The following is a 27000-nucleotide window of genomic DNA, read 5'->3' on the forward strand; positions in this document are numbered from 1 at the left end:
TTATGGATTATGGCTTTATGCATTGTGTGAGAAGGGAGATGGCTTCCCTCTATGGTTAGGGTTTGCAATATACATTAGGGTTTGCTCCTGTGTGTGTGTCTCCTCTCCCTCTCCCTGTTTTTTATCAAAGTGGGTGTAGAGGATATGGGGGTGTAAGTGTGGAGAGGGAGTTATCCGTCGACGTGTGGTAGCGGTCCATAAGTGATGTCCAGCATTGGTGAGGGATTGAGGAGGGCCCCTAGGCCAAGGAGAAGCTAGGACGAGGTAGTAGCTATAGATGCTCGGTGGCAGGTAAGGATCTCATCAATTTGGGGCTGGGATGCTCGAGGTTCAAGAGGGCCAGGCCGTCTGGCTCTCTTAAGTGCGGTGGCTCGAGGCGGTCGAGGGACAAGATGGTGGGCCCCTCGTCGATACTGTGGTGACCTCATCCGTTTGGTGTCCTCCTCTTATGGGCGGAAAAAACTGGTGATGGTAGACTGAGATGGGCATAGGGGCGAGGATCACTGAATAGTAACTCTGTGTTGTCGGATCTCCAACAGGAAGAGTCCGACACCACACTAATTCAGGTACTCCATAACCCGAGATAATGGCCAAAACCCCTCTCTAAATAGGCAGTCGAATCTCCCCTTGATCTCATAATACTCATAATACACTGGACACTGACAAATTATAATGCTCCTCAGACTCTTACTACTCCACGGCACAATCGAGAAAGTCTGCTCTCTCCATGGATCCCTGTTGCTGTGCCAACCTCAATCTGAAGCCTATCAGATGAGACCCTCAGTTGTTGACCCGTGCTATCCTCATGGCATGTGACATGAAAACATCCAGGTACCCTGGCCTCTGTATGAATCCATCCTCGGTAAGCCTCAGAAAATGGTAGTACTGCATTTTGGGCTGTAGGGCATCCCCTGGGGTAATCCATGTACCTCAAACGTGTAACTGTAGCAAGTCATATCGAATTACCCGGTTCGTATCCACATGTGTGAGCTTGGTGTCAGGGGAGTCTAGGTCATACTGAAATGGGAGTAGTTTTCTCATCCGCAGTCCGTGAACCATGTGAGGACAGAAGCATACTAGGATGGATGCATCCCTCTTTCCATTATCGCCCGAGAAGACCATAGTGCCAGGTATGGTAATCGTGACGAATCCATGGCTAGTATCCCCTTTATGTACATGTAACATGACAGTTTGGAATAAGGCCTCTACCACCCTAGGTGTTGTAGCAAACTCTGCTCGAATGATATGGTCAGGGCCAGATGGTTTGATGCGTATCAATCTGGATGGCATCAAAATCTGTGGACGCTCTATGCACTCTGCCGATCTTCCGCTAATAACCCCGGTACCGAGATGGGGATACATACATCATCACCAAAGTCACTAGTGTGTCAAAAAGCCAGCCCTTCGTCCTGGGCTCCTGGAAGTGTGTCTGGTGGCACTGTCTCTCTAGCAAGGCAAGTGCAGCATATCCCCTAGTCAATCTGTCCTGTGATGCCTATCTCATGGAGAGGCATCTAAGTAGACATGAGTTTGCTACCTCCACCCGTCTTCCCATGTAGGTGATCTCTGTATGTTTCCTCACACTAGGAGACGTATAGAAGACCATGACCTTGGTCTTCCCAGGTTAACTAATAAGCCCCTCTGCAAGCAGAAATCTTGTAGGGTATCCATGTGCTTGTGTAGTCCCTCTTTTGAGTCTACAATAAGCACTATATCATCAACATATAAGAGAATAGACACAAGTATGCCTGCTAGGGACACCCTCTTCCCGCTTTGTCAAAAAAGTCTGAGATCTCGTCAATGTATACCTCAAAGAGGGTGGGGGATAACGGGCAACTGAATAGTACTAGATATCTCCTTTTAGAGTCCTCTAGGGCATCTCACCCTCCCAACCACTGACTCATATAAAGCAATAATGCCCCAAATAATGTTTGATGGAACCCCAAGGATCTATAGGAACCTTAGTAGGCGATCACGTGGCACCATATCAAAGGCTTTGCGGAAATCCACAAAGCAACAGTAGAGGTGTCAGCCATCAGCCTTGGCCTGCTCAATGAGGCTCCTCAGTGTGAAGATGTGATCCAAGGTGGAGAAGGTCCACCTAAACCCTACTTGGCCTTGTGCACTATGCCCCTCTCTCTGCCAATCAGCTGAGATCTATCTCCAGCACAGATCCATATAGCTTGGTCAAGGTATGGCCAATCATGATGGTCCTGTAGTTATTGGGCTCCATAGTGTCCCCGGATTTGAGTGTGGGAGAGATGATGTGTGATTACTAAGTTTGGGGAAAGCCTTCCACCAGTGCCCTGTTAAACATATAATGCATGTGATAGGTGCTCCGATCTAATCCCATCATGATCCTAGGAGTGGCTGTTTTGGAGTTTCACAATTGCCTTTTTCACCATGGCTGACATGAAGAAAACGGATGTAGTGGGACGAGGTTCGAGTGGGTGTGGGAGTGGATGCTAATTGGGAATATGGTAAAGTGAGTGTGCGTAAGTGTGCCATATGTGAGGATCTATGATGGTGTGGGTGGGCATCATTCTCTCAACCTATGCTAGGCCTCCTCAGAGTTCCGCGCTCACTCAAGAAGAGTTGGTATATTTCCGAGTATTGCTTTCACATATGCTCGTTTCTTGCAATGAGTTAATCCTTTGAGCATCACTCTCGAGGATTTGACCAGTTGCTACCTCTCACTTGAGATGATCCCGTGTGGTGTGGCACTCATCATCAAACCAACCATTCTAGGGCATGGTATCCATCTGAGGCCTAGCATTGGAGCCGCCCGCTGGGCGGGGGGAGGGGGGGGGGGGGGGGGAGGGTATGGAAAGCTGGCTATGTCTGCAAAATGTATGGTGTCGGTGAGTTGGGAGGTGAGGGTAGCAAGAGGAACTGATGGGTCCATATCTACCAAACCGCAATCAATCTTGTTGGCATATATGTGGTCACATTTGTGTATGAAGTGGATTTTGGTATAGGAGGAGGTGGGTGGGTGTGGCCGTGGACTGGGTGGTGTACAAGAAATGGAGAAGGAGAGGTAGGTGTGGTCACCTCCAGGGATGGTGAACCTGGAGATGAGTGAAGCAAGCTCAGGGGTCCCATAATATAATCCACCATGCTCGATCTTCCGCTATATGGAAAGCTTGTGAGTTTGCCGGATAGAGGCCACTGTGCCATCCCATTATAAATAATGAGACCATACTGAGAACCCAACTCCAAGAGGTGCCTCCCATATCCATTGATAGCTCCAAGGTCTTGAGAAGCCCGCTGCAATCCTGTTACCTCTTGTGCCCGTAGTCTAACAGGGTCCTCAAAGCTATAAAACTGAGACTGCTCAATCTTGGTCCTAGCGTTGAAGTCCCCAATAAAGAAAACTTCACCTAGTCCCAACATGGCTGAAATCTCATCGGACAATGATGCATAAGGGGACTCCTTCCTCTCCTCTGCATGAGTGGTTAGGTTGTCCTGACTATCCTATATAGCATATCACGAAGTATCTCGAGCAAAGTAGCAAACCACCGGTGACGATGAGCATGTCCTAGATTTGGAGCTGATGAGGGGATTGTGGTCAACGTCCAGGGGACCGGGGGCCGGGGGCATGTTGGAATGCGGAGGCCCGGCCCGAGGTAACTGCTCTCTAGTGAGAGGAGGTGGGTCCACGGGAACCACTATATAGGTGTCCTCCTTTTAGGTCCGAAAGAAGCTGGTGATGGTTGGCTAGAGAGGGAGGGGTCAGGGTGGTTGGGGCCGAAGATCTTTCAAGAAAGTGTCCCTGTGTGTGCAAAGCTCGAGCAAGAAGAGCCCTAGGCATTGCTGGTTTGGGAAGGCAATGATTTGAATTTTGGGCCAAATTCCTCATGGAACAGACAGTGACAACTCCCGCACACCTCATAGTACATTAGGCAATGACACATGTAATGCTCCTCTGTCTCAACCTGTGTGTGGCATAATCAGCAAAAACTCTCCTCCTTGGGTCTTCATATGAGCTCGCGGCTCTGAAGACGCACACAGATTTCCCTATCTCCACTCTGAGGTGGTGGGATGACACCCGTGTCTAGCCAAACCCAATTCGCATGGCACGGGACATGTGAACACTTAGGTAGCCTGTTTGCTAGATGAATCCATCCTCAGTGAGGCTGAGGAAGTGGTCTATGTAGAAGTGCATCCTTGGTGGAAGCTCTGAAGGTGTGCTCCATGTGCACAAGGTGTAGAGGCTGAAAAGATCTAACCAAATAACCCAGTTGGTGTCCTCATGAAAGAGCTGGAGAAAAGGGCAGTGTACTGGAGGGGTGGAAGATAGCCCATGCGGAGCCCATACCTTGAGAACCAAGTGGAAACTCTGGCATACCATCCACTGGCTCACCCCCCCATGACATGGGGCTGGCTGCTAGGTGAAACTAGGGGTAGGGCTGCCACCGGAGAAACAACAATCGTCATCACCATGGGGGGGGGAGGAGGAAGGGAAGGCCTAGGGTGGGGCCGGGGTGTAGAGGAATGGGGAACTCAACATTTGGTGGGGGGGGGGGGGGGGGGGTGGGGGGGCACCGACATGGCGCTTTGTCTGACAACACCCTTGCAGCATAGTCACAGGGAATGGCTTAGACTCGGGAATGTTGGGGATGGGAGCATCTTCCCGTCCCATGTCACTCTATAGTCACAAGGAATGGCCATTCTCAATCTTTTCCATCCCCATTTCGCGTCCCATGAACTCGGTGTCTACTATGTCTTTGAACGTGACATGCATATAACCTGGCAGACACGAGAGGCGATGATGATAAAGCATCATTCCACGTTCATTCAGGCCTCCGTTCATGTTGAAGCATAACTGCTCTGCCTCATATCCATCATACCTTTCCTTTGGTTGATAGATAAGGATCATGATCAACTTCAAAACTCTGACGGCCACTATGTCAGGATCTGGTATTTTGCACCATGCTCTTATCCATGTCATCATCTGATTTCTTTGACTGGTAATATCCTAAAATATTGACGGCCGGCGAGAATTGAGGGAAGTTATAGCAAATGTGGGAATCATGTTGCTATGCCTTGCAGGGGTTGGCGATGTCAATGCGGCCACTAGACTGGCTACCAATTAACAACACCCTCGTTGTGTTGAGTTTGTTGTTGTAACAACGGATCGCCAGTCGCATAGTCAGGACGACCAGAAATCTCTTGCATACCTGGCTTTGGTAGAGGGATGGGCGTGACCGCCTGTCTCCTCTCCAGGAGTGTCTTGGGGCTGAGCTACCTTCTGGAGTGGAGGGCATCCTCTGCGGGAATGATGTCAAGAATAAGATCCTAGCCCATCTCTCTAGACATGAAACACTATCCAAGGAGGCCTGAATACTCAACCCAAATTCCGTAAGAGGGTCTCTCTTAAGCCTAGGAAGCGCATTGAACTTAAGTAGAGCCCCCAGAGAAGCAATCCAAACCCGAATGGTGGGAACCCTGCTGCCCTCAGCCACTACGAAGTGGTAGTCTGGGGGGTCAACCTGTCCAATTGATCAAACGAGGGGGCATACTCCTTTCGGAGTCCTTGAAAGCAGGCTCTGACAGGAAATAAGGGGTGGAGAAAAGACCAAAAGCACTCCCACAGTGAGGGGTAGGTGGGGGCAGCACTAGAAGACGAAGGGGGGAGAAGGGGCGGAATGGCGGTTAGGAAGTGACGGGCAGGGATGGGTGATTGGGAAGGAAACGGGGGGCGGAGTGTTTTCTGCTTTGGAGGGTGGAGACCGGCACACGTTGGGGAAAGGCACGTAGGGGGGCGACAGGTTAGCTGTGGGTCTGTCAGGACAAGAAGGCCTTCCTTTACAAAGACATGCCAAAACCTATGACTCTCATAAGGAATGAATGATACACTGTCTCAGATGGAACTAGGCATCTAGGACACGAGGGGTCCATGACAAAAATAGATCTCCACTGGTTGCTCGACAACCCACCATGTGGAAACAATGAGAAGTAGGATACCACTCCCACCGAGTCCTGCAAACACCTGACAGATTCCCTGCTTCCCTGACAAACTAAACCGGATACGGTGAGGAGTATTGCCTCAGATTTTTATCGGATTTTGTTGTCTACAGAGGCACCCTCTCCGCACAGAGATGTTGCACAGCAAAAGTTTGGGAGTGCATGCCCAAACTCATTACAGATGATGATGTGTTCCTGTCTTGATGCTCCTTTCTCGAAGGATGAGTTGAGGCTCGCTTTGTTGGCTCTCCCAAAAGGAAAATGTCCTGGGATGATGGTCTCTCCCATCTTTCTTTATTCAGTTTTGGGATCACATTGGGGATGAGATCACTCTTGCCTTGCAGGAGATGTGGTGTACAGGTATGATGCAACCCCATCTTATGGAGGGCCTTATCCACCTTATCCCAAAAGGTGGGTATAAGACCAACCTCAGGCAATGGAGGCCAATTACATTATTAGGTTCTACATATAAGATCCTAGCTAAGGCTCTGAGCATGAGGCCGCAACCGGTCCTCCAAAGGATTATTCATGACACAGAGAATGGCTTTCTCCGAGGAAGGAGTATTTTTGATAACATTTTCTCATTTTGGGAAGTGGTTGAGTGGGCTAAAGCTGGCCACCAACCCCTTGCCATCCTTCTGTTGGATTTTGAAAAAGCATACGACAGAGTGGATTGGGGTTTTTGGAAGGCACAATGGCACATATGGGATTCTCCCAGGATTGGATCAGAGGGGTCTCTTGCCTTTATAGGGAGGCCCATAGCATGGTTTTGGCCTATGGGGGATGGGGTGAGTGCTTTCAGATTTCTCACTTGGTGCGGCCCTACTTTTTCTCATTGTGGCAGATGCCATGAGCAGATTTCTTCGGGCCACCCCAGGTGTCACGGGTCTCAGATTGCCTTTATACAGAGGATGAGCTTGTGGATTCAGAGTTAGCAGACAACATTGCGATGTTTCCGAACGCTTTACATGCTTGTCTTTGTGCTTTTCGGACAGCCCTGGATATGTTTTGTTTGGCTGCAAGTGCCAACATTAATTGGCACAAGTCTGTTGGATTTTGGGTCAGTGACTCCCCACAAATAGATTGGAGCTTAGATGTCGTGTTTACTTGGATTGAGAGAGGATGTACTGCCAGGTACCTTAGATGTCAAGTTGGCATTTGACATTTCCCAGCACAACAATTTGCACCTGTACTCATGAGCATTAACAGAAAACCTCAACATTGGAGCAGCAAGAAGCTGATCTGGCATCCCGAGTGTTGGTGGTTATCCAAGTGCTGCTGGCCATGGCCTGGTTCATCACCTCGTGTTTTGTTTTTCATAGAGGATGCATTGCCCAACTTCGCCACCTCATTAGGAACTTTTGTGGTCAGGGTTGGATGGAACTGCACACACCTTGGCTAGAGTTGCCTAGTTTGGCAAGATTAGTAAGGATGCCTACATATCTTTTGGTGCTATCATTTGGTTGACTAGTCGGGCCCCCAGCTTAGGTATGAGGGGGACGACAGGAGTCTTGTCATTTTGATCAAGCAAGGAGTTGCTCAGCGGGGTTGCCTTCAAGATTTACCAAATTCAAGATACGCCCCGCCGGCACAGAGATTGGACACTGCATGGGAGATTATTGCTGCCTGGCACATCTGGAAGGCTAGATGTTTGAGGCCATAGAGGGCACTACTATCTTGGACACACAGTGTCTTTGAAGGATTTGGAGTGATATTATCCATACCCTTATGGGCAACCTAGGCCAGAATCCAGGGATCTTCGAGGGCAGCAGAGAGAAAGCGTGGCCAGTTTATGAGAGAGTGGGATCATGGTCTATTCTTCATTTCCACTCATATGGGACCTTGTTGGAAACACAAGACACCCGATTGGTTGAGATCTCCACCTAGTTTGGTTTGAAATCTCTCTTTTGTATATTTTTTCAAACTTAATAGAAGTCTCTTCTCTGGAAAAAAAAAAGGTAGGATACCTGGCTCCTGTAGGAGTGCTAGAGTCTCTGCCCGAATCTTCTCTCAATGGGCAGTGTAATCATACAATACGCCTCCTAGTGAGGCCTAACAGTGGGAACTCTTGGGGTCTATCCAAGCATGAGAGAAACCTGGCATTACGGACAGTGTAGCTGAAGAAAGGTATGTTCCTTATGGGGTTAGTCACATCAGTCCATTCTCCTTGAATACTGTCCCAATGTAGATATAATACTCATTTCTGTTTTTGGTAAAGCAAGAAAACTAATTTTATTTTGCAAAGGCTTCGGTTTTCTGTCCCTATTGTCCTGATAGACCCATCAAAAAAGAGGAAGATCTTACAATTTTTTTATTCTAATTGTCTTCGTCATGGAAAAACTAGGTGTTTCTATTCATGATGGTTCCTCTAAGCTTTGGAGCTCAAGTGTGAAGCTGAACTCTTTTTTGGCCTACCATCAGCACATACCAGATTTTGTTTTTCGCAAGAAAGAGACTCCACTTAAGTATGAAAGGATCAATACAAAATAATGATTAGACGCTGGAAATCCTCATCGCAGAGGGTAAGGTAATCAGAGCCAATCGGGGGGCAGAGGAGCACAGAGGATTTGAGTATCTATACCCTAGCCCTTGGGAAGATTAAGGAATGACCCTATCTATACTACTCGGGGTGCTATTGCGTGATTAACTCAGTCTGGCCCACAAGTTTTTTCGAGGCCAGGGGAGCAGATCCTATTATACTTGTCCATAGGGGCATAGCTCATTGATGTTTGCTTCACGATATCCCCCAGCTACGATACACACCACCTTTGCTGAATATTGACACCACCTGGGAGATTATTGCTAGTATCAAGGCGTGGCATATCTCGAAGACCAGATGTTCACAGGCCTTCGAGGGTATTCAGGTTTATGATACCTAGTGTATTTGCAGCATATACTCTTTTGGCCATCTGGGCCCACATACATGGATCTTCTAGAGCTGCGTTTAACAAACAGAACAGATTTATGACACAGTGAAACCAAGGTATTTTCTTCTCCTCCACTCCTAGGGGGGCCGATTGGTTAAGATCTCCCTACCTTTTGGTTTGAGATCTCACTTTGTATGATTTTATTTTATTAATAGAAGTATCTTTTCTGGAAAAAAAAAAGAGTGTATTATGCAAGTTTCAAAGGGCACCTTTTTCCTCTGCAAGGAGCTAAGGTCTGATCTGACCATTGAAACCAAATCAATGAGTTGCTCAGTGCACTTGCTGCTAAATTGCTTCATAGCGTTCTTATTTCCCTTTCTTACACTGTGGAACACATCCTCTACTTCCCATGTCCACCATATCTGGCTTCCAGCCTGAAAGCAAAATAAGTGAATTATTTCATGCACAAAAACAGTTATCATAGATAATTAAATAAAGTTATACCCCCAATCCCATGGAGACCTGTGACATCTCAGCATATCTTTAAGTGTACATGAAAAACATTTTCCTCCAGGAAAAAGGTCTTAATGTTATGATATAGGAAGGTTATTCTTCTAGTTTCTAATAGTCTCTTGCTCGTGAGAAAAATCATTATGTAGCTGAACTCCTATTCCTTGCCACTTTATTTTTACTACTTATTGTCATACTTGCAGATGTATTAATGATTATAAAGAATCCACGACTTGAATCAACATAAAGATCTCATGCAATTGCTGCTGCTTCTTCTTCTTCTTCTTGTTCTACATCTTCTTCTTTTTCCAAATGTATAAAATAACAGACAACAATTTTCCTTTATTAGGAAAGGTCAAACAAGAAACGGCTATCTCCCTCCCCAAACATGCAAGAAAGCCTGCCATCTAAATTAAGCAGTCCTGGATGTACTCTAGAGGCCAAACGGATACTAGAGTATGAATGCCAGCTAACTGATTATGGCTCAATATAAAAGGACTGCATACATCCAGACGTACCCAAAGGTCAACCAACCTCATCTCTAATTAGGTCATTCCCCATTATGGGCTGTCTATCAGCCTCATCCCCTTTCTGCCTTAAAAAGGGTCTCATGCTGCCCCCCCTTTCTCCGTTCGCTCAGCCCCTCCCTCCTCCCTCTCTTCCGCTGCTCTTCTACCCCCCCTTTTTCTTCTTTCTTTCGCTGCCTCCCGACTGCTCCCCTCCCTCCGCCTGCACCTCCCCCACCCCCCCCTTTCTCCTCCCTCCTCCCTCCGCCCTTGCCCCTCCCTTGCTCCCCTCCCCCTCCGTTTCCCATTCGGCTCCACATACCATCATAGGAGGCACAGCAAACTCAGCTCGGATAATGTCAAGTGGTACTCACGGTTTGCTGCGTATCATGCGTGCCATCATGAGGGCCTATGGTCTCTCTATCTGTGTCCACCAATGGGTAGCAAGGCCTGGCGCCCATGCCGCTGCTCCATACATCAATGTAGGTGTGACTAATGTGTCAAATAGCGACCCCTTCGTCCCAAGCTCCTGAAAATGCGCCTGGTGGCACTGTCTCTCTAGCATAGCCAATGCTGCATATCCCCGTGTCAATCTAGCTCTGGCTGCTGAACCCATGGTGAAGCGTGTGGCTGCTGCAGAGAAGGTAACCCCTAGGTACACGTATGATGTCACCACCTCCACCTGGCGTCCTGCGAGAGTAAATGTCAGCTGACTCCTGCCCTGTCTCGATGTGTGAAAGACCATAACCTTGGTTTTCCCAAGGTTCACAGTAAGACCCCTCTGTGTGTAGAAATCATCGAGTGCATGTAGATGCTGCTGTAGACCACCTGGAGAGTCAGACACTAATACAATATCATTAGCATAAAGCATAATATGTACTGACATACCTGCTAAATCAACTCCATCTCCGCCTCCCCGTGTAATGAAGTCAACCACCTCATCAATGTATAACCCAAATAGCGTGGGGGAAAGTGGGCATCCTTGCTTCACACCAATGGTGCTAGCAATAGTCTCGGACATACCTCCTGGACATCTGACTCGCCCAAAAATCTGCTCATATAATGCATAGATGCCCCATGTCATATCTGCTGGTATGCCAAGAGACTGCAGGCGCTGAAAAAGCCTCTCTCATGGTACTGTGTCAAATGCCTTGCAGAAATCCACGAAGCAGCAATAGAGCTTTCTCTTCCTCACTCTGGCCTGATCAATCATACATCTCAAAGTGAATACATGGTCAGTGGTAGAGAAAGCTTTCCTGAAGCCTGCCTGCCCTTATGAGCGTAAACCTGCTCACTCAGCATATAAGCTAAGTTCTTGCTCCAGCACTGCACCATAGAGTTTGGCCAGCACGTGGCCAACCATAACCGTCCTGTAGTTGCTCGGATCGAGCATATCCCCTATTTTGTGAATCGGCACAATGGTGTGCATCGTGCACTCCGCAGGCAAACCCTCTGCTAGTGCCCTGTTAAACAGGTGTGCAAGAAAAGGAGCTAAAGAATCTACTGCATATATGAGATGCTCACCCTGCAGGCCCATATGGTCGGTGGCTCGTCCATGCTGTAGGCGGCGGATAGCTTCCTGTACCATTGAGTGGGTAAAGAAGCTAGCTGTGGTAGGTCGATGCTCCTGTGGCTGAGGTATAGGTGGCTGCTATGGGACGTGGTATAGGCCGTCTGCATATGTGTGCCATGTCTGTGGGTCTGCAATAGGTGTCGGTGTTCGGGGCTCTCTGAAGTGCCGCCATGAGACAGGGCTATCTCTACCCATGAAGAAATGAAAGATCTCTAGCTCCTGTATCTCTGCGAAGGCCCACCTTTTGCGGCGAGTAAGTCTCCTCATCTCTCTCCTCGACTCCTGCTCTGTGATGGCTCCCAAGGCTCTCTGTATGCGGAGCCGTGAGTATAGGGCTCTGCACTCGTCATCATACCATCTGTTCTGGGGCATAGTCCCAGATCTCGCAGGCTCTCCTGAGTGGACACGATGTGGGAAGCTCTGTAATGCAGCCGCGTGTAGGAGTGATGGGGATGCCAGCTGGGCTGTAATGGTATCCATAGGTGCCAAGGGATCCATGAGGAGGAGCCCATCCTCTACTCTGCCAGTGTATATGTCTGCCATGTCATGTGTGAAGTAGATGGTAGTGTGTGGCGTCGGTATGTGAGGGGTTGGTGATACGAGTGATCCGGCTAGTGAAAATGCCAAGTATGTATGATTTGAGAGAGAGGCCTTATCGGAATCCACCGGCCAAGGTCACCATAGAGAGACTCTGGCCGTTATGGTTTTGGAGGGCCGGCCTCTCACAAGTCTCCAGTGGGACCCGAGAGAGTGGACATGGCAGCATTCGGAGGATAGTGAGGACAGTGAGGACGTGCTTACACTACACGGCTGGGCTTTAGGATTCAGATGTGAAAGGTGGGGCAGTCCCAAGGCCTCCCACTGCACTCTCTCTAGTGGTTGTGGTATAGTTTTCGGCTGCAAAGGATCACTCTTTTCATGTGCCAGTTGGCACATTTGAGCTTAGCAGTTGGCACTAGGTTGGCCATTGGGGGTAGACCAGCACTATATTAGAGATGTGGCCATCCCGAGGAGTCTCAACATCATTTCTTAGGGATTGCCCGAAGGCTAAGCAAGTTTGGTAGAGGATCCTACGCATTTTCACTATGGATCTGGCCGCGGCCCATATTGTTACGTGGGGCACAGTTTCTTGGGCCACTAATGCCATGATCAGGTCAGTGAGAAAGCATGAATCATGGTTACATCACTTACTAGCCCGCAGGTTTTGCATGTGGACTCAAAGATCTCTACATGTTGAATTGGATCCCCATCCCCATAGAATTTTTGAATGAGCTTTGAAATGATGTGTGGCTTCATTTGGGAGGGTATGGATTCTAGAGTAGTGCCTAGTTCCTTGACCATTCCTCAATCCATTTTCGCAGCCATATTCAACAAATCCAAGGTGGGAGACTAGCCCTTCAGGTCTCTGACCTTCGTATTTCTACAAGTTGTTGGACTCCATGTTCCAGCCACAGATGGGAGATTTGCAGCAGTATAGCTACATGGCATATATGAAGAACTCGATGCAACGAAGCCATCAGACTAGCTCAATATCATTCATACCCTCTCTGGTTAGTGGGGGCAACTTTAGGGTGGCTTAGACCATAGGCAGAAGTGCCGGTAGGCCTTGCTACGGATCTAGTGGCATGGTCCCTTTCTTACAGATAGAGGTGGTGAGCCCACTTGGCACTGTAGACCACCTGTGTGGTTGTTTCCCCCTCCTCCCATTGAATGAGATAGAATTCTCCTACTAGCGCTACCAACTGGAGGAGAAGTGCATCCTCCCCTTTTGTTCATCTTGACTCTTGTTTCCCATTTGGGGACGGGTTTGTACTTGGCCATTTTGGTGGTTTGTCTTGGTAACTAATAGACGGATCTTTTTCTCGGGAAAAAAAGGACTCTCTGCTTCCCCTAACCCTCATCAATAGGAGTCAAGATTGGAGAGTGGCAGCAATAATGACGGACTAACACGATCTCAATCATGTTTCTAAGAATATTCATTGTGACCCTCCATGATTGCAATACCCAATCGTCTAGAATTCCTCAACTCTTTCTTTTTTTCTTTTTTGGTATCTTTTTTTTAAAGAGCAAGATCGTAACATTAGTGAAGAAAAAGTACATCTGAATCTCTCAAAAGAGGTATTGCCTCCAAGTAAAAGAAGGGAAAAGACAAAAGAGGGGAGAAAAGGGCAGGTGGGGGTGGGCCTTCATGTCTAGCTGCTTTTAGAGGAACACTATGCCACCTGAGGAGCATATAATGGTCCTAGGTTCAAAACCCCACATGGTGCTTCCTCAGCGGCATCGCCTACGGACGGATAGGAAGCACTTACGAGCGGTGAAAATTTGGTAATTATGGGAGAATCTTCGACCTAAGGACAATCGGGAAAAGAAATTGTCACCAGCCTAGACATTTCCCGGTATGAAAGGGGTCTAGTGGACTCCAAGACATCTAAATATTTAGAAAGTAAAAGCTTTGGGAATGGGGGATTATCCTCGAATACAAAGGATCACACTACTAAAATCTAGAAGGGTCGAACAACCCCGAATGGAAATTTCATTCGTGTCATTACGTCCATAAGCGAGGCAAATGGGAGGACTTGCTGAAACACCTTTGACAGAATGTGTTTAGAGATGAAGTTTATAGGGAGAACCATCTCTTAAATTGGAGCATGTGGCAAGACAAGGCATCAAAGTGAGACAAGTTGCATGACCCTTGTCACTTTAGCTCTACACTTGTCATTATAGCTTTTACTTGCCACTCTATCTCATGGAAGGCCCGAATCTATTGAGAGTTCCCTGACATTTACAAAAACTCTTGAGTTTTTTACATGGTGAAATGCAAAGAAATTGAAAAGAGCAATAAGGCAGACATTACACACCAGGGTAACCATGCCTAGGTTTTTTGTTATCCATTCAGGACGTGCACTTTTAGCATAATAAAACACCCCCTCTTTTGTGATTTGGTACAAAGAATCTCTCATCTCGGCTTCCACTGATTTTATCCAAACTTCTATAGGCCCATCTGTTGTTACAGGCTTCCTGAAATCATAGGTCTCTCCTTCAGATGAACGCATTCCAATAACTGTCTTGTGCTTGTCTCCAAAGATAAGGGCTGCACAATTATCAAACATCTTAAGCATGTGCTCTTGTACTGTGGTTGGATCAGAGCTACCGAGTACCGAAAGCAGTTCATCATCTGAGATGAAGAAAAACCTTGGAAAAGCATTCCGTTTGGTGTCCAAGTACCTAAAATAAAGCATGAAAACTAGAGATATTTAAAATCCATTTAAAGTAGCTACTTACATTAATGAAGCGGCAGCAAATCTTTTTTCTGTAAGAAATGAGACTTCTGTTAAGTACGAACAAAACAATACAAAAGCCAGAGGCCCATCAAAGATCATCCTAGCAGACAAGGTACACGCAACCAACTTGGTATCTCATAATTTCAACAAAGCCCCAAGGGAGGGGAAGAGAAAAATATCCCATAATCCCATTCCTTAAGAGAGCTTGTATGCTTACATTGGGTACATTTGGAGAGACCATGAATACATTCCCAGGTGCCCATAACAGTGCGTATAATATCTCCTAAAATGATGCAGAGTGACAGAGTATAACAGGTCTGAGTGCAATCAAAAGCCTCCATGCATTAAGACCTTTAAATCTGCCATGGTGTGATACTGACAATTAACTCCCAATACCAGTAAGAATCCGCTGAACCTCTCTATGAGTTTGGGACCTACTCCAATGTGCATCTGTGGACCACCTCTCTATGAGCCATGAGGTTTGCATCCATACCCTCAAAAAAAAACTTGTGGACCTAACTGGGCTAACCAGGCAATAGAGGACCAAGTACTGTAACAATATTTGTCCTCAATATGCTAATGATCTGGGCTATAGAACTCAGATCATCTGGGAGTCTGTAACTCCAAATGCAATGCTGAAATGACTCAATGAATGCTGACCATCTAACGAACGGTGGATCACACCAAGACGGAACTGGATGAAGAAAATTTCTCTAGGTTCCGATGGCAAGGGCTAATGTCTAACATCTTTGTGGCAGCTTCGGTGAAGTGCTCAACCACATCAGAAGGGAAGGTTACCAAGAGACAATCTCTTAATTGGATTCTTGACAGGTGAGAACAGTAAATCTGACCAATGAGAGTTGTGGCAATTTCATTGCGTGCCTCAGTGGAGATTCTTTAGAAAAGCTGATAGTTCTTACAGCTTGTAGGGATGGAGAACAGTTGATTTAGTCTGTCTCCATTACACCCTTTATAAGAGTAGCCTAAGAAGAGAAAGGAGAGAGAACACAGCAAGAGAAAATCAGTGGTTTGCTTGAGAGAACAGGGGAAATATAGAAACCAGGAGAGGAGACTGAGACAAACAAAGAGAAAGAAAAAAGGAAGCTCAGAGAAAAATGAAGAGAATATTTAGAGAGATGTGGAAAGGGCTGTGAAGAGAGAGAAAGAGGGTTACAAAGAGAGGCAAAGGGAGCAACGAAGAGAGAGAAAGAGGGTAATGTGGAGAGATAAAGGTAATAGAAGAAGCAAAGAGAGAGAAAGAGGAGGCAGAGGGCTGGGAAGAGAGAGAAACATGCTTGCACACTTTATGGGGAGCTCCTGGCTGGAAGTCAGCAATGTTGAATCTCCTGGATTTGGACCATGCTATTAAGCTTGAGCAACAAGGAAAGTCATCTTGATCATTTTGCTAAATGTCTCTAGTTGAGAAAAAAGAATTCCATAAGCGTTTGCTTTGTTTGTTTTTTTTTTGCACAAAAGAGACTTCTATTAAGTATCTCTCCTCAAGCTGCCCATAAGCTGTTCTATAGAGAACCAAATCATCTGCACAGCTCTACAACCCATATGCAATGTTGTACTGTCTTAGAAGCTACCGAGCATTTGGGGCCTCATTGTTTGATGTAGGAATAATCTCCTGCATGTTACATCTTATCAATCTCCATCCTGGCTGGATAGAATACAAAACACAATCTCTCTCCTTATCCTGATCCAAGAACACTAATCCCTCTAATGACACTCATGTCCGAAAACACCTAGCCACCTACGATGATCTTCATCATGAAATGTGCTAGTAATGCACTCGTGAAGTATACCTACATAAATCGGATCCATCCATCTAACACTCCCTTTGAGGTGCCAGGTGGGCGCAAGTCTCCGATCCATAGGATTGTCGATGAACATCTCTCCCAGCCCAGCCACTGCATATATCAAAAAGCAGCCAAGGGTCGCCCAACCTCATCGTAATGAGATCATTCAACATAATGAGCTGTCTATCAGCCTCAACATTTGGTCTAGGAAGCCTGTCTCAAAAAAACGTCTCATGCTGTTCCAGGCTCTGATAATAGCTGTTATACTCTGCCTCAGTAAAGATGAAACATGAACTCAACATCCAATCTCCATCATCATGAGGCATACATCTGGAGATGTGAAACATAAAGAAATTCCCAAGGCTCAGTGCCTTGAAGAAAGCCTCTGACCACCAAAGTAAGGCTCTGCACTGTATATCCAGATCTACAATATTCAGCCGTCCTTGTCTCTATCTCGGGTCTATGGCAGTCTCCCAAGAAAACTTTGGCCCAAGTGGCACAATCCCAAGGAATGTGATAGGCCTCCATTAACCAATATTTATATTATCACCATCGTTTGGGATAAGGTGAATAAGACCCTCAATAAGAGAAGAATGCATACTCCGGGTGTTCCACGTCTCCTGAAAGGCCATAGTGATATGTTCCCCAAAGTCATCCAAAAATTTCACAAAAAGGTGGATCAAAGGCCGTCACCCCTTGGACACACTTACCGTAAGGTAATGCATGGAGCGTGTGCCTGAACTCATCAACAAAGAAGGGGGCATCAAGTAAAGTATACATCTCCTGCAAAGTCTCCCAAACCTTCAACCGTGCTCTATATCTCTTTTCTTTTCTTTTTTTCCAGGAAAGAGACTTCTCTTAAGTACGAAAAAAAGCATACAACAATCACGCTTATAAGCCAGAATAGAATAGAATCACTCCAATATGTAAGGAGATCTCAACCACTGAGGAGCATCGTGGCGCCATGAAAGACCTGTGGGGCTAAAGGAAAAGAAAATGCCATGGTTCCACTCCTGCATAAATACAATGCACTTTGCCTACGCAAAACGAGAGGACCCCTGAATACGAGCCCAAGTAGCCATGAGAGTATGTACGATTTCACCCCATATAGTGCTAATGCACTGAGACTCAAAAATCTGGACACCTTCAATAGCCTCCTTACATCTAAGCTCCAAAGCTCTATCCCTCTTTTGGGGGGGGGGGGGGGGGGGGGGGGGGGGGGCGGGGGGCGGGGGGGTGGAGCTTAGAGGTAAGGATCCGAAATTAAAATCCGCCTCTTTTGTGATTTGGTACCAAGAATCTCTCATCTCAGCTTTCACTCATTTTACCCAAACTTCTATAGGCCCATCCGTTGTTACAGGCTTCATGAAATCATAGGTCTCTCCTTCAGATGAACGCAATCCAATAACTGTCTTGTGCTTGTCTCCAAAGATAAGGGATGCACAATTATCAAACATCTTAAGCATGTTCTCTTGTACTGTGGTGGCAATACTAATTCAATCTCTGCTCCAAGCTTGAAGTAGTGAAGCTCAACCCTAAAAATACGGCCTAACAGTACATAAAGTATCTGCAATCCATTGGGCACCAGGGTACTTTTCATGTTTCCTCTTTAATGCGGATAACTTGCTTCTAATAGCCCTCTCATGGTCAGTGATCTCCTGACCAAGCCTATCTTGTTGTAAAATTCACTGACACACTACAATGGGAAAACACTCTCTGGACCATTAGAAAAGTCATGAGACCTCCATAGATGTATCACCTGTCTCGCAACAGCTCTACATCTGAGTAGAAATGCTGAGGAATATGCATGCGAGGGGTAGAGCCATGGTATCCTAGATCTCTTATACATGAAACCACTGGGCAATAATCAGATTTGGAGTTACAGATTCTATGATTGTATGTCCTCCCCTGTCAAGAACTCGATCATCAACATAGAACCAGTCTAAGCGTGAATAGATGCAACCTGCATCCATCCTCCTATTAGACTAAGAGGATGGCCTCTTGTGAATATCATCCTCAAGCCAACAACCTCTGCCATGTACAGAGAGAATAGATGTCTCTCAGCAGGCCCTCTCAAGTGGGTGCACCAGACCCACTTGTCCTCCTCTTTTATCTGCTAGTAGCTCAACCATATGAAAGTCACCGCCAATGTTCTTGCAATCAGCATGAGGAATTAAATCAGTAAGGCCCTTCCAAAAGGAAATCGTCTCCCTCTCAGATTAGGTCCATACATGTTCAGAATACCAATGTCTCCCATCCTACATAATGATGATCCACTGCACTCCACCAGAATTTCCAATGATGCAGGGCAAGATAGGCTGAGACTGAAATGCATACACTACCTTTGGTCCCTGCAGCTCCCAACCAAAAGGTTGAATTGAGTTTATGCTCGTGCAAGACTCAAGAGTCAAATCTCGGGGGCAGCTGAAGGGCAGGCGGGGACTGAAAGCCTAGCGAAGGGCAGGCGGGGATTGAGGAAAGGCTAGCGAAGGGCAAGTGGGGATTGGTTTATTGCCTCTTGTTGGTGGTTCTCTCGTGCATGCAATGGCCAATTGCGGAGATTGATCCGCAATTCTCTCTGGTCGGGCTACCATGGCACCTCAACCACTCGTGCCAGGGTAGTTTGGCTCGAAGTTTTCCAACCCAAAAGAGAGGGGGGCATGAATATTATCGATCCGGATGTTCAGTGTAGGGCGTTGCTTTGCAAACTTGTGGTCAGAGGTTTCCTACCAGGCACTCAGCCTTGGAAGGATTTTTTCTTGTCTCTGGATGCCCAGCACACGTTTTTTGTTTACAGAGGCTGATTTTTTTTATTTTTATTTTTCCAGAAAGGAGACTTCTATTAAGTATGAAATTTTTTTACAAAATGGAGATTTCACACCAAGAAAGGTGGAGATCTCAACCAATCAGGAGCCCTATGCTGCCAATAGGGTCCCGAATGAGAGGATGTTGATGACACGGAAGCGGTATAGCTGTATATGCCTTTATAGAGTGTCACACTTCCACACACTGATACAAACACACCCAGAACACGAGACCCAAGAGCATGTACAAAGCTTAATTTCAATACAGGTCTTCGTCTTTACAGAGTTGGACATCCATTACATCCTCAGAACCATCTTCATCTAACACCCATTCACAATCAGCCCACTCTTAACAATCCACGGTCTCTGATCTCATGGCTAACATCTTGCTCCCCTGACGTGCATGCTTCTGTCCACACCCCTCCCTGAACATCAACAGCAACCAAAATACCAACACACAACCATGACCAGATACATCACCACTATCATTCATCTTTGAATTCCCAGTCAATACTTCCGTACTGCTTCAATCAACACACACGAGATATATACTCACACAACCATCCCTCATTCATCTTGGCAACATATATGCTGAGAGCAGCAGCCCAACAAAACAACACAACTGCTCGCCATCAGCAGCAGCAATACTAGTAAAAGACAATACACCCTTTGGCTACAAGCTGCCCACAAACATGATGATTAATCCCTCTCTCACCTCTTCTCAGAACATCATCACCCCATCCCATGAGTTGGGCTCAGACACCAGCCGGAGCAAATACCAACAACACACACACACATATTCTGCGCTCAGAGGCAATAATACAAACAAGAACGACCACCTCTCTCCTTTGCAGTAGCAGCAGCAACCGAATGAAGGAGTACCATCACACTCTGTGCTCAGAGGCGGAAACTCAACAAGAAAGCCTATCTCTCCTTTGCGGCATCGAGGGGCAGCAAACCAATGAAACAACTCTCACTGGCATTGCTAGCCTCAGTGAACTGCTCTGCTCGCTATCAACTGCGCCTCTCAACAACACAACAAGCTCTGTGCTCAAAGGCAGCAATATAGACAAGAAACACACCTATCTCCTCTGCAGCTACGGCAGTAATACAAAAACAATACCCAAAAAAACTCTTCCCTGATTCTCTGCAGTTGACGCCACGGACTCTCCTCGGCTTCGCTGCAGTTGACGCTCTCTATCTCTCCTTCACTGTTTCCCTGCAGACGATGCTACCTTTATTTCCTTCTCTGCAGATGACGCCACCGTCTTCTTCTCTACTTCGCTGCAGTTGACGCCACTGTCTTCTCTACTGCAGCTACGGCAGCATACAAAGTGACACCCAAAAACAACTTTTCTCTGTGTTCCCAGCTCACAGCATTTCCACTCCCCGGAAAAGACAGGCGCCGCCTTCGTTGCAACGCTCCTCCTCTCTGTTTTGGAAAAAACCCGCTGCCCATGGCCTCAATTGGCATTCCTCCCTTCTCAAATCTCCTTGCGCTATCTCTCCTCTGCCATGCACATATGTAGCCACATCACCCTTCTCGAATCTCCTTTAACCTTGGACATTTTCACCCTTCATACACATATTATATTGGCACCCCCAACAATTAATTGCCCCCATGCACTTGCACATTTTCGAATACAATCTACAAGTACCCGCTTTATTTTTTTTGAGACACGCACATGTACCGAGCAACTGAATGACTGACACCATCTCAAGCAGACCACGCTCTCAATTAGCCTGGTACTCCCACACCTTGGGCTCATCATTTCCCTTGCACATACACTTCCATCAAAGCCTAAAGTTTGATTGCTACATATAACCACACATCCATGACGCCGACACTGAGTCAATGAGTGCTCCCATGACTTTACCACAATACGAACATCACACATGTACACATGTACAAGTTGAGTTTGTGGTTTTCAAAAATCTTCACACAACGTGAAAAAGATACCAATGTCCCACTCTCTCATAAACTAGCCGCGCTTCCTCTCCGCAGCCCTCGAAGATCCCTCGATTCTGGCCCAGGTAGCCATGATGGTGTGAATAATATCACTCCAAATCCTGCAAAGACACTGAGAAACAAGAACGGGAGTACCCTCAATAGCCTCGGTGCATCTAGTCTTCCAGATATTCCAGGCTGAGATACTAGCAGTAATCTCCCAAGAACTGTCTAACCTCTGTGCCGGAGGGATAGTGTGAAAGTGGCAAATCCTGAAGACAACACTGCCGAGCAACTCCTTGCCTAACCATAATGGCCAAGCTCTTGTCAGTCCCCTCGAATCTCAGCTGTGGCCCACACTATGTCAACCAAATAATAGAACCAAAAGAAATGATAGCATCACTCTTAATCCTACCAAAGAGGTGTGCAATTGCAGCTGTGGCCCACACTATGTCAACCAAATAATAGAACCAAAAGAAATGATAGCATCACTCTTAATCCTACCAAAGAGGTGTGCAATCGCAGACCAAAACCCTCTGTGCTTCCCTGCATTCCCATAAACAATGGTAAACTGACTCCGAAACCCCTGCACATCTAGGGCATGCTGGGCAAGCACCAGTAATAACTGACCTCCACTGATTGGTGGCAAGGCCACCATGAAAAGAAACTCAAATAAAGGAGGAAATTTGTAGCTTCCTATAAGAATGCCACAATCTCCGCCAAAAAACCCTCTGAATGTCAGTCAAAATGCCGTAAGATTCCCAATGGGGTCTAAGAGTAGGAACACTCTGAATGTGTCCCAAGATAAGATGTCTAGCATTCCGCACCGTATAACTGAAAAAAGGCATGCTTTTCAAGGGGTTACAAGCATCCTTCCACCCCCACTCACCGAGGTCCCAATGCAAATGTCTGATAGGGTAGCCACCATACAACCAAAAGCTAACACCCTCTGTGATCATCCGCGGGGGGGGGGGGGGGGGGGGGGGGGGGGGGGGGTCTCAACAAAGACGTGCTTCCCTAACCTGCCAACAACTCTGACTGGACGAATCTGGGGGCCCTCAATAAGGTCATGCACGTCACATCTCTCCTACTGCCATCCATCCTCCTCCCTAGGCAAGGGGACATCCATAACCTGAAGAGGAACACCTGTCCCTGAAAAAGCCCCAAACCAAAAATAATAACGGTCTTCCAAGAAAGATCCAGTAATCCAGTGGTTGGGAATGGCTGCGTCAATCTGTGCAATCCTCCGACTAAAGCCTCTCAAATGCTGCGTGAGATCCAATCTCTGTACCTCGGTGAGGCTCTGAAACCTCTTCCAAGCCAACACTGTGGGACAAAGCGTCTCCCATCCAGCCCAAAGAATATGCATAGCTGCCTCAAGAGGCCTACCATGCACATCTAAGATCAAATCATTCCACAGAAAGGGCTGCTGGTTAACTTCCTCCACTGAACGCGGGGCAATGTGCACCAAAAAACTCCTCAGGCAGTCCCAGGCCCGTAGGAGGGACCTAACCAGGGGGGATTAAGGGGAGCAGTGAACTGCATCCGAGAAAATAAAGAGTGAGCTGAGAGTCCAGTCACCTCCGCAAACACGGACACACTTCATGATCTGCTGCATGAGAAAGTCCTTCCACGGATCAGAGCCTGGAAGAAAGCCCCTGACAACCAGCTTACACAGCAAAGCCTTACATTGCACCTCAGGGTCAATGATATTCAATCCCCCTTCCTGCTTCGGCCTAATAATAGTTTCCCAAGCAACTCTAGCCGTGGTGTGTGCATTTCCATCAAGCCCTGACGAAAGAAAGTTCCGAATAAGACGACGAAGCTGTCCAATGCAGCCCTTATGAAAAATCCAGCACGAAGCGAAAAAACAAGTCGTGGCTAGCAAAACTTGGTTAACCACCAAAGATCTAGAGGCCAGGTCGAGCTTCCTCCTACTCAAGTGATTTATTTTTTGCTTTTAATGCTTAAGAGCACTGGAAAAAACTGTTGTGCAGGGGAGATGTCAACGCCCACTTGACAACCAAGGTATCTGGCAGAGCATCCTCTCTCAATCTAAGTAAAACCAACATCTGTACCCCAATCTGCAAGAGGAGAATCACTGATCGAAAAACCAACTGACTTATGCCAATTGATAGTAGCTCCTGCTGCCAAACAAAAGGCCTCCAAGGCTGTCCGGAAAGCACATAAACAAGCATGTGAAGCCTCAAGGAACAACGCCGTATCATCTGCTAACTCAGAGTCCAATAACTCTTCCTCCACACATAAAGGCAGCCTGAGACCCACAACACCAGGGGCAGCTCGAAGAAACCTGCTCATAGCCTCAGCTACAAGGAGGTACAGTAAAGGGGCAAGGGGACAGCCCTGCCTCACTGAACGGGAAATCTGAAAACGCTCACCACGCCTCCCACAGGCTAAAACAGTGCTATGAGCCTCCCTGTATAGGCAAGACACACCTCTGATCTAATTTTGGGAAAACCCCATGTGTGCCATAGTGCCCTCCAAAAAATCTCAATCCACTCTGTCATAAGATTTTCCAAAATCAAGCAAAAGAATGGCAAGAGGCTGCTGACTAGCCTTTGCCCACTCAACAGCTTCCCAGAAAGAAAAGATGTTATCAAATATACTCCTTCCTTGGAGGAACCCATTCTGGGTATCATGGATAGTTCTTTGGAGAATCGGCTGCAATCTTATACTCAAGGCTTTAGCTAAGATTTTATATGCAGATCCAACGAGGGTGATGGGCCTCCATTGCTTGATGTCAATCTTGTCCCCACTCTTGGGGATAAGGTGAATCAGCCACTCCGTGAGGTATGGAGGCATCACACCCGACACCCACATTTCTTGAAGGGCAGCAGTGATAGCATCTCCAATATGATCCCAAAAAAGAATAAAGAATGTGGGAGAAAGACCATCATCCCTGGGGCATGAACCACTGGAAAGAGCATGCAGTGCGTGAAGGAATTCATCGTTCGAGAAAGGGGCATCCAGGGAAAAACACACAGCATCTGTAATGAGCCTGGGCATGCACTCCTGTGCCACATCTCTCTGAGGGTCAATCTTAACCTCACCCTGTGAATCCTGCAAGTACCTCACAGAGTCCCTGCCATGGGAAGGCTTGTGTGCCGAAAAAAACTCTTTGTTGCATCTGCCACCCATCTGGGTCCAAAAGGCCTCGTTCGCATGAAAGGCAAACTCAGCCCTCCTGTCCATGGCCAACTACAGCTCTGCTCTAACTGTGGTCACAAGAGGTCTGTAATCCAAGTCGCATGTGGCTGCTTTTCATGTTCCCCTTTGAAAATCAGCAATCCTACGCCTAATAGCTCTCTCCTTGTCCAGAGCCTCCTGCTTCTTAGACAAGACAATGCTATGATAATGATGACTGGTCCTCTCAAGAGCTAGCGCAATATTATGACGAGGATCAAGACCGTCACAAGATCTCCATATCTCTTTGATCTCAAGGGAAATGTCAGCATCTAGATAGAGTCAGGGATACGGATACGGAGAGAGGCCGAGCGAGCCCCAGGCTCCTTGAGACACAAAACGATGGGGCAATGATCGGATTTGGTGGTGCCAAGCATAATAGCAATGGTGCCTCCTCTGTCCAAGGACCAATCATCCACATAAAACTTGTCCAGACGTGCAAAGGTGCTCTCATCCCCGCTCTTACGGTTATGCCAAGAGAAAGATAAGGAGTGTGGCCTTCTCTGGAAGTCATTCTCAGTCCAAAAATCCTTGCCAAAAAAGAAAAGTGTGAACCTCTCCCATGAGGTTCGCTCCAAAGGGTGTAAACCTCCTTCGGGTCCACCCTTCTTGTGGGAAGGTTGCTCAACCATATTAAAATCTCCTCCCACTATCCAATGATCAACCTGGGGAATGACATTTGTGAAAAGATGCAGGGGAGAAGAGAGCTTGAGCTCTTGCAAGCAGACAATCACAAAACCCTAAAAGAGAACACACAAGGTGAGAGGCTGAAAATCTTCTTCTTCACACAACACTCAACACACCATATACAAGGATAAGAGTACACACCATACTAGGGTTCTCTATAGTGTGAACCCAACTAAATGAGCTGGCGCTATAACTATGCCAGTCTCTATAATGGGTGTCACACAGCCTGTCATCCCACTGGCCGCATATCACCCATGATCTCACCAACCATGCCAGTGGTGTAAGTGTGGGGCCTATCCCCCAGGCGGGTCATCACTGTCCATCGCCTCACTAGATGAGCTTGAAATCTCAACACTCCCCCTCGAGCTCAACTCTTTCTCATGTACAGCAGGTGAAGCCCTGAATCTATGGAGCTTCTCTGTACCCATTGCTTTGGTGAAGATGTCAGCGACCTGATCCTGTGTGCTGACATAAACAAGGTCAACGTCTCCTACCAAAACCTTCTCTCTGACAAAATGGTAGTGGACCTCTATATGCTTCGTGCGAGCATGAGACACTGGGTTTCTGGCCAACTGTATACTGCTAATATTGTCATAGAAAATGACAACTTGTCTATCCACTGATAGACCCAAATCTGCAAGTAGCTTTCTCAACCAAGCTACCTCACATGCTGCCATAGCAGCACCTCTGTACACTCGGCCACTGTACTTAATAGAGCAACCTTAGGCTGCTTCTTGCTGCTCCAAGTCACAGCAGCACTCCCCAAAGAAAACATGAATCCACTAGTAGATCTTCTATCTGAGATACTACCAGCCCAATCAGCATCTCTGTACCCATGTACACATATCTCTGTCCCAGTTTCATAAAATAGTCCACAATGCAAAGTAGACCTCACATACCTCAGTATGTGTCTCAATGCATCCAAATGCAGCTTCCGAGGAACCTCCATAAATTGACTCACCAACCCAACAGCATAGCTCAACTCTGGCCTGGTGATCGTCATGTAGATGAAGCTTCCTACTATGCGCCTATACATAGTAGGATCCTCCAAATTCTCTCCTGAATCTGCACTCAACTTGCCATTCTGATCCAATGGCACTGAGATAGGCTTACAGCCTGTCATACCATACTTGGACAACATGTCCAAGCCATGCTGTCTCTGCAGTAATCCAATACCATGTGGTGACCTAATCACTTCAATGTCCAAGAAATATCTGAGCTCTCCCAGATGCTTCGTCTCAAACTTCTGTCTAAGCAAGATCTTTACATCAAAGATCTCTGCATCATGATCCCTCGTAATGATCAGATCATCTACATAGATGACAACAAGCACAACCCCTCTACCACTGTGTCTATAATACAGCGAGAAATCTGCATTGGCTACATGAAAGCCAATAGTGACAAGATATTCAGAAATCTTGTCAAACCATGCTCTTGGTGCTTGTTTTAAGCCATACAAGGCTTTCTTCAACCTGCAAACATGCTCGGGCTGACTCACATCCTCATAACCAGGTGGCTGCAACATATACACCTCTTCCTGCAAATCCCCATACAAGAATGCATTCTTTACATCCATCTGATGTAAAAACCATTGCCTTGACGTAGCCACTGCTATCACAACTCTCACTGTTGCCATCTTGGCAACTGGGCTGAAAGTTTCCTCATAATCAATGCCATATTTTGTGCATATCCTTTGGGTACCAATCTAGCCTTGTACCTGCTTATGCTTCCATCACTGTTATGTTTTACTTTGTACACCCACTTGCATCCAATGACAACACACATTTCCAACAGCCTCATCAATGCATGTGGGCTCTATAACCTGTACAACTTTTGCCATGTATGCATAGT

At 46.8% G+C, this 27000-nt stretch overlaps 1 protein-coding gene across 1 annotated transcript in view; it reads right to left on the minus strand.

Moving 5' to 3' along the window:
• The window catches only part of LOC147611509 (dynein-1-alpha heavy chain, flagellar inner arm I1 complex-like), a 247334-nt gene that overhangs the window by 150104 nt on the left and 70230 nt on the right, over positions 1-27000 (minus strand). The window contains exons 18-19 of the mRNA XM_086784911.1: positions 14282-14648; positions 9104-9268 (exon numbers count right to left, since the gene is read on the minus strand). Of these exons, the coding sequence (XP_086641037.1) occupies positions 9104-9268; positions 14282-14648 (532 nt within the window). The remainder of the gene's footprint in view (positions 1-9103; positions 9269-14281; positions 14649-27000) is intronic.

The sequence above is a fragment of the Cibotium barometz genome, chromosome 47 (genome assembly GCF_041138505.1).
Source record: "Cibotium barometz isolate CiBa-2024 chromosome 47, ASM4113850v1, whole genome shotgun sequence".
Lineage (NCBI taxonomy): Eukaryota > Viridiplantae > Streptophyta > Polypodiopsida > Cyatheales > Cibotiaceae > Cibotium > Cibotium barometz.